Source organism: Austrofundulus limnaeus, unplaced genomic scaffold, assembly GCF_001266775.1.
Source record: "Austrofundulus limnaeus strain Quisiro unplaced genomic scaffold, Austrofundulus_limnaeus-1.0 Scaffold185, whole genome shotgun sequence".
In the NCBI taxonomy this organism is placed as follows: domain Eukaryota; kingdom Metazoa; phylum Chordata; class Actinopteri; order Cyprinodontiformes; family Rivulidae; genus Austrofundulus; species Austrofundulus limnaeus.
In genome coordinates this window covers 44,456-53,325 of record NW_013952587.1, presented here as the reverse complement: position 1 = coordinate 53,325, position 8,870 = coordinate 44,456, and the positions used below count along the sequence as shown (strand labels likewise).

The 8,870-nt window shown below is 35.6% G+C and overlaps 1 protein-coding gene across 1 annotated transcript in view; it reads right to left on the bottom strand.

The window, feature by feature from the left end:
- tmem94 (transmembrane protein 94) overlaps positions 1-8,870 on the bottom strand; it is a gene marked incomplete in the record, with an annotated part of 78,635 nt that overhangs the window by 32,955 nt on the left and 36,810 nt on the right. Inside the window, 1 exon segment of the mRNA XM_014018186.1 lies at positions 818-922. Within this exon segment, the coding sequence (XP_013873640.1) occupies positions 818-922 (105 nt within the window).

The window sequence follows — 8,870 nt, the reverse complement described above, 5'->3', positions numbered from 1 at the left end:
CCCCCTCCCCTACCCACTTTGATGCATTTTTCAAATTTTGCCTTGGGGCGGAGTTATCTTTTCTCAGAGGGGGTATGACGCAATTTAAGATAAAATAATAAAATGTTTTTGTTTAATTTTGTTTTGTTTTATTTACTTATTTTTTTTAAAACTTGGAGATCTTTCCAGCTTGAGCTTGTTTGTTTATTGAAATTGATTTTTTAAAATAAGGGACAGAGAGTTTTTTCCTTCACTCTGCACCCTTTTAATTCAGGGTAAGGTTTACTTTGTTTTTTAATGCGGTACATATTGTTTTGTTCTTATGAATGAATGAAACAAATAGACATCTCTTAATATATTTTGACAAGGCAAAATACCTATTTAAGATATCTCTAATTATATTCAGAAATAACATTAGATTTATCATTAGGTTGTAAGGAGAGTCCAGTTCAAGATATCTTAAATGTATCTTTAGATATGAGATTCACTATATAAGATTCAATTAATGTAAATTTCAGACTTTTTCATGTTCTGTAAATTGAATTTAAAACAAAGCTGCTGCTGTTGATCATTCCGTTTTCATAAGCAGCCCTCCCAAGACAAATTCGGGAAACTCTGGAAAGGTCTACAAAAAGTTTATTGAAGATGTTTTTGATAATAGAATTGACTGACAACCATGTTAATATTTTTGTAGTACAAAATAGAAGGTGAGTCAGGTAAATTTATGTTTTCATAAAACAAGTAGCCCCTCTCCCCAAGACCAATTTCCTAGGGGAAACACTGTTAAAGATTCTTTTTTAACATTGATATGTTTTCTTTCTACTTTATTCATACTCACAGTAACAGAACCGAGTGTGTGAAGAAGGCTGGATGTGTAGCAGAGTGTCTGAGATTCTCCTTTCAGGACACCAACCAGGTGTCTCCAAACACAACGCAGCATCTCCTGTACATGTGGTCCGGACACGCATTAAAAACATGAACACACACTTATCAGACATGATTATACACAGTTCAAAGATAAAACCTCTAAACTCCTGATCAGCATGGTGATGGAAAAACAGACAAATCATCTGAAGTACAAGCCACAGAGGTGAGTCTGAAGCAGCAAACTGATCCATGCAAATATTCTGACTCTGCTTTGGATGGAAGCTGATTTTCCTCCCAGCAGGAAACGAATCAAACTCAATCACAAAGTGTTCTGGTCAAACTCCTGTCCTTGTTTCCTCTCTGCAATGCAGGAACCAGCAGGTCACACGTTTGATGCATATTTTAGATGAATTGTTTGATGTAGACAGATTCGTTCATCACTTTTCGATCTGCCACAGTTTGAGTATCTTTAAAACAATAAATGTCACCATCAGAGCCACTGCAGGGTTTTACAGGAGAGAGCAGAAGAATTGTTTTAATCAAGACATTAAATTATGAGTTTATGTTCATGTTGATCAACGCCAAAACCTACTTCTCTCCATTAGCTAACATTTTACTGTTGGATTTTAAAGTTTTTAATAGTCTGGCCCCATCATATTTATGTGACCTTCTTAACAGCTACAGTCCAGTCATGTCTTTTTCTTACAGTGTTTCTGTATTTTATTTTGTATTTATTTATTTGTTTTGTGTTTGACACGTCTTTGACTGAAATGTAAAGCACTTTGTTCAGCTTTTGTTGTTTTAAATGTGCTATATAAATAAATTCGACATTGACAAAACCTTCTCAGGGAACTAAACATTACATATGAGCACATTCAATCCAATTAAAATCCTATTTAATCCAATAATTACTTATTTTCCTGCTTATAACCATTAAAAGTCTTAAACACTAGAAAACCTGAATGTTTAGTTTTTCTCTAATAAACTGCTCTTCCAAACATGTTTTAAAATATACAGCTTAACTCATCTTGAAATATTTCAATTCCATTTACTCACTGGCCAGTTGTCTACATGTATTAATGATTGGTAAAAACAAAACAAAACAAAACATTTTTATTACCTTGTTTAATTTTTGATCCTTTGCTGTCACTACAAAAACTGACTGCATAAGAATTTAAACTTTCATTTGATGTGTAAATTAAGTTTTTGTTTTTTTAATCCATCTGCTGTAAACAAACAGACCATGTAACAAACAAAACCTGACATGTATTTCTCTTTTGTAAACAGGATTAATTTAATTTGACTTGAAGCTAAATAAAAGGCAATATGTGACCCATCATATCGAAATGAGGATTAAGTCAAATTTGGTCAAAATGACCCAATTACATTATCAGATTCTTGGTTTTAAAAGCTACATTTTGATACCTGGATCATTCTGATATCATAAGTAAATCCATTTATATGATTTCATTTGTCTTGTTGGTTACATTAATGCATTGCTGTTTGGTCTGAATCCTAACTGCTCAAAAAATGCTTCAACATTTTTTTAGGATTACATTTCAGACAGTTCATTCAAATGATACATTGATAAGAGTCATGATTCATTACGTTTTGACAAAATGCAAATTTTGAACACGTTTAAATCAAAACCCTATATTTGCCTATTTCTCCACATCTCACTTTTGGACTTAAACCTCATTTCGATGTGATGGGTCACATAAATCGTATAACTATGTCACAATGTGAAATACAAAATAAATAAATGTTAAACTCATTAGAGTTATGGTGTGCTGTTTATGTCGGGTTTTGCTTTTAAAACACATTAAACAGGAACACTGGAGGCTATTTTAAAGTGGACAAATTCCAATTGCTGGGGTTTTCCAGACCTCCACCTCTCACTTTCTACTGCTGCTGTAGAACACCAGGAAACCTCGCTCTCCTGCTGTTTGAAACAAACAGGCTGTGTTTTATAAGATCTAACCATTCTTGCTTTGCTTTAGTGTAGAGTGCTTTAGACAGCATCTTGCTCTACTCTTTTTCTGTTGTGGTAGTGAGCATAAGGTTCTTAAAAACATGCACCTTCTTCTAGTTAAGTGTTGTGATGACTAAGCTCTGACTGTACGCACCAAACTGAAGGTATAACACTAAGATTCTGGTGCATTAATCAACATGGGATTTTCCTTCATCTCCAAGAAACTTGGGCATACTTCAAAACCTCATTCAGTGTTGTTCTGAACAAACACGCTCTTCTCAAACAGATCAGAGTAAAAAACTGTCTCCGCACCTGGTTTAGTCCTGACCTGTCTGAGTGTATCCATGAAAAACACATTCTTGGGCACAGAGTCAAAGCCTCTAACAAAACATCGAACTGGCAGCTATACAGAGCTTTAAGAAACTGATGTACTCAGCCTCAGAGAGAGCCACGATCAAGTTGTTTCAAGTAGAGACTGCCTGCAGACGGCTCTGATCCTCAAAAACTCTGGATCAGAACAACAGACAAAAACATTCCCTCACACCTGGTGAGCGGCTCAGTCTGGAGCAGGGTTATTATAGTTCACTAAAAATAATGAAATAATGAAAACTCAAATTGGATAAATCATTTTAGTTAACTAAAATAAGTAAAAACTGTAATAAAAGAAAAAAGAATTAGTATTTTACAAAACTAAAACTAACTGAAATTATATCCTTCGTTTTTAGTGTTCGTCGATTTATTTTAAGCTGTGTTGACTGATTAAACTATTCTTTATTTCTCCTTCAAACTGAGTAGTTTCACATTAGCTTTGGGCAGCTTACAGTCTGCTGCTGCACAGTGCTCCTCTGAAAAATGATAACAAAAATTAGGGGAAAGCAGCAAAGTTTGATTTGGGATTTCTTTAAATATGACGGCGAGAAAAATCAAAGCAAGTGTTTTGAAGTGGAAACAGGTGATAAAATAGGTGGAATACTTCTCAAGGGAAAAACTGCATGAATCAAGCTCACACAAGACAGCTAACTGTGAGTAACTTGAAAAGCTAGCTTCTCTCAGTAGCTCCTGCGATAAACAACGAACAGCCCAGCCAGGTAGCATCGGGATGGAGACGACTGTCACCTTCTTAAAAATAATCACCCGTGTCCTTTGTTACCAATATGCAATTATTTTAGGAATGTTTTGCCATAACGGACTGCTTTCACCAGCTACCAAAAAGCTGCTGGTTAGTTAACTCACAGGAACACCTCAAGCTGGAGGATGAATTGGCAGATATGTTTATTCAAACTATAAAAACTAATAATAGAACTAATGAAAACTAAACTAAAACTAAGCATTAAAAAAGCAAGAATATCTAATAAAAACTGTCAAATTCACTCTAAAAACGAATTCAAACTAACTGAATTAAACAGGGTTCCCACAACTTGGCCAACATCAAATTCAAGGACCTTTCAAGGACTTTCCAGTACCAATTTCCTCAAACTAAAGAACCACGCGCAACAGCAATTACCTACTGCTACCGCAGAATGTTAATAACTAGGTTTAAAATCATATAAATTCAATGAAAAACTGAACAACATAGAAGTTGAGTAAGAAATAATGACGTCAGTTTACTGTAATCTTGAGTTATCCACTGCAACAAATGTAAGTTGTTTTTTTATTAAATTTTATTATTATTTTTTTAAAGTTGATGAACTCATGTCGGACTCGTAACATATGGAGTACCCAAGCGTCTATATGTTGATGCGGGGGGTACCCCCCGCACCTCCATCCTTGCTGCTCGCGGCTTTTCCGGGTTTGAGTGACATCTGAGGTTAATTTGAGGAATCAGGGTTAATGGTTAACTTTAGAGTCTGTGGTCAGGGTTAGGCTCTATAAGGCTAGTAGAAGTTAAATTTAGGGTCTAGGATGGTTACTTTCGCAGAATTCTAGTCTTCTAAAAACACATCGTCCTCCTCCGCCCCATCTCGTACAGAACGGACGCGCGGGGGGTACCCCCGGCGTCAACCTTGATGCGGGGAGCATGAGAATGGACTCGAAAATCAGTCGTGTGAATAGAGAATTTCAATCCCCAAAAAACATTCAAAGGACTTTCAAGGACAAGTGTAATTTTTGGCTGTTTTCACAAACTTTCCAGGGCCTTGTAATCATTTTTTCTAATTCACAAACTTTCAAGGACTTCAAGGACCCGTGGGAACCCTGATTAAAAGAAAAAAGTCACAATGAAATTAAATTATACAAAGAACCCCAAAACTATTATAACCTTGAGGTCCCACATTTTTAATCTCTCGCTTCAAACTTCACTTCAAAACTTTTATTGCTATCAATTTAGTTATTAAAGAATATTTAATTTTAATACAAGAACACTAAATTATTTGAATGAAACAGTCATATCTGACTGCTGTGAACCGCTTTCAACCGAGTGAAAAAAATCACTGATATCAAGTCAAGCCTCATTGAAAACACACTTTCCCATATTTAAACAACAAGCAGTGGACATGACTGAACTTCTGTTTTTTTGAGCAGGTAAATAAGCCACCTGTATGTGGGGGGTTGCAGCGGCAAAGAGGTCAAAAACATGGAAGTAAACTGTGCCGTTTTTGCCTGCAATTATTATGGGATTTGTAGTTTAATCATGACCAGTAGCAAACTTAGCACTTCATGAAGACAGATCGTGCCAACCTCTGATTACGACTCTTAACTTTATTTACGCAGCCAACAGTTCTCAGGAATGATCAAAAGTAGAAAAAATTAAGACTTGACAAAATTAAATTTAAGACATTGGATGAAAATCTGGGTGTTTTTAAGACTTTTTTAGGCCTAAAATTTTGATTTTCAAATTTTAGACTTTAAACTTTTTAAGACCCGGCATGAACCCTGTCCACTGTTGCCCCGTCTCTCCAAAATACTGGAGAAGGACAACAAGCAGCTCCTGCACCACCTGAAATCTCGTGTTATTAATTAGTTTTAGTCTGGCTTCAGATCTATAGTTGAATTACTGCTCTTTCATTAAAAGCCCTTGATGACAGTGTGTATACTTGTTGATTTAGCAAAGGCTTCTGACTTTAACAATGACATACTGCTAGACAGGCTATTTACTTTACTGCCATTTTAAAACGCCCTAAATCTGATGATATTGTTCTGTAACTGATTTGAAAATGATTACATGTAACTAAATAATGTCCTGAGTTGACTTCTGTTGTATGAACACCTTGAACTGACTTAAAAACAACCCAAATTGGCAAGTCTCTGTTTGTTCTAATGCCTCAAATAAAACTTTTTATGAATCAAGGAGAGAGCAGACAGTTTGAGCTGTATGAAAATAAGATTCACTGATCAGATACTGATCTGAGATGTCCTCATTAGAAGGAACAGAATAAACCTGTCTCTGTTCAGTCATGCTGCTGGCGTTTCACTGTTTAAATAAGCACTCTCTTACAACTTGAGGTAAAACAGACTTTTGCTTGAAAGGTCTGCTTCATGTTATTTTGTAATTTCTTTTAAAAGAATCAACAAGCTGGACTTCCCTCTCACACTTTTTTTTTGCCATTTGTTAGCCCGGGTGCAACAGAAATTGTTTTGACTCTGATGCTGTAGGCTTAAACACAGATGATCAACCAACTGATGAGAATCCTAATCCAGGATGTGAAATAGCATCTTCCTAATATTTTAATAAAGAAGAAATGTAAAAAGAGATGGAGAAATATTAAAGAAAACAAAAAATGCAATGGGAAAATAACAAAAAGTAAAGAAAATACTAAAAACTTACTATATGAACTAATAAAAATGAAAACATAAAATAGAAATTAAATGATAAATAAAAAGATTAAAGATTAAATTTATGATGTAGCTGTTTTTGTACATTTCAATGTTGTTGAGTCAGTTTTGTATTTATTCCTGGTTTTGTCAGTTTCAGTCTTCCACAGCAGAATGGACCAATCAGAGTCTGGTTCACTCCCTGTAGCAGCTCTGTTACCTGAATCCAGCTACATAAAGACTCTTTCATGTGTCAGACCAGATTATATCTCAATATTTGAACCACACTGGTTCAGATACGAACTTTTAGCTTTTATTTGATGGTCTGAATTAAAAATGTTTACATGTTCAACCCATGATAAAGTAGAGGACACAAGGAGAGGAGTCCTTAGAGAATCACTAACACAGTCTGATTTCCAACCATGCACTGAAGGCAGACAAGCAAACACGGAGAGCCAGGCACAAACTGGACCACCTCTTTCTGTACTTTATATAACTATACTGTGCTCGCTGTAGATTTACATTGAGCATCACAGAAAAGTGATGCTTTTAATTAAATCAACCAATGGACTGTAGCAGCTGATTTTATTCCCTCATTTAAGGACAAAAACTCTAACAACAAAGGTGAAGGATACGGTTTGCTGTGAGTAAGGGAACAAACAAAAATTGTATGAATGAAATGGAGAATTTATCTGTCATGAACCATTTCACATTGGATGATGACCCCTCTACAATGTAAAAACAACAAGCAAAAAAAATAAAGTCAGCCAGAACGTGGATGTTCTTTGCAGGATCTTTAGGCGTAAATTAAGAGTACAGTGGCATGATAGATCCACAGTGGTTATGAGAATGAAGAAAACACCGGTAATAAAGTTTGGGGAGTTTATGATGCTGTAACTTTTGAGACTAGTTGGTGAACGTCAATCAAACAGACCTCCAGAATATCAAGTTATATATAAAGTTTGTGGGTGGTTTCGATCTCCTCAAATGAGTCGCAAAGTCCTTGTCACGTAAAATTTGAACATGTTCAAGGACCAGGATACTATTCAATTCAATTCAATTCAATTCAAAAATACTTTTTTGATCCCAGAGGGAAATTAGGTGTTGTTGTAACTCATTTAACTAAAAACTTATTGTAGATGCTGATGGCTGTGGGCAGGAGAGATCTTCTGTAGCGGTCTGTATTACAGTGAAGTTGAAGAAGCCTCAGACTGAAGACACTTTGTCTTTCTATGACAGTCAAAGTGTCTTCACTTATTTTCAACCCATGCAATGACAACAGGCCGTACTTTTCAAACGTAACCTCTCAAAACATGGCTGCGCAGATCGCTGGTCAAAAACACTCAAATAACTTTGCTTATTTTCTCAGAGACTACCCATGTACTTGTACATATCACAGAGCTTGGTGGAGGACGGGTGAGTGTGGTTAGGACTGGTCACGCTGGCTATGAACAGAGGTGTCAAGAAAAGAAGTACAAAAACTTTGCTGCTTTAAATTAAGCAGAAATTTTAATTATTTTAACTTTATTTTTAGCCAACTTTTTACTTCCACTTCTTATTCTGTTATCTGTTCTTTCTACTCCTTACATTTTAAAAATGCAAAAGCATTTCATTTCAACTATTCTTTGCCTTGTTTTCATTACGGCTCGTCATTATTCAGAAAAAAAACCCTCTCCAGATATAAGGTGCCTCCTGGATATAATGAATGTAACTGTGGTTGGATGAGAAGTATAAATATATAGCATTCTGACACCCTGTTGGTGTGTACTTACAGGATCACAGCTGTACATGATACAAATCATGTCAAACTCCAGCAGAACATATCAAACATAATATGTTTGATATGTTTTCTCACATACTACATATTATGTAGCCTGGTATGAAGATGACCATGGCAGAGATTTACATGCAGCTGAATCAGGTGGCCTTGGGCATCTCAAATTCTTCCACATTAACATTTTATCATATTTTATAGTCATTGGGCCTCATGCAAGAACATGTTCATATTCTTATCCTAAATTTCTCTTACTTTTGTTCGTACAAAGGGTTCGTACGAACATGTCACGTCAGATTCAACAAACTCTTCTATCTTCAGGAAAAGTGTGTAAATGAGCAGTGTAAACTGATGAATGTGTATCAGGTGATTTACATAATTACCACCCTAAAAACACCATATAAGGCTGTGTTTCCTGCCCTAGATACCAGGAAGTGTTCATTCATTAATGACATCGCAAAGTAAAAAGAAGAACTTTACAAGTTCGGAGATTGTAGTCCTGCTTTCAGAGATCCAGAGAAGAAAATC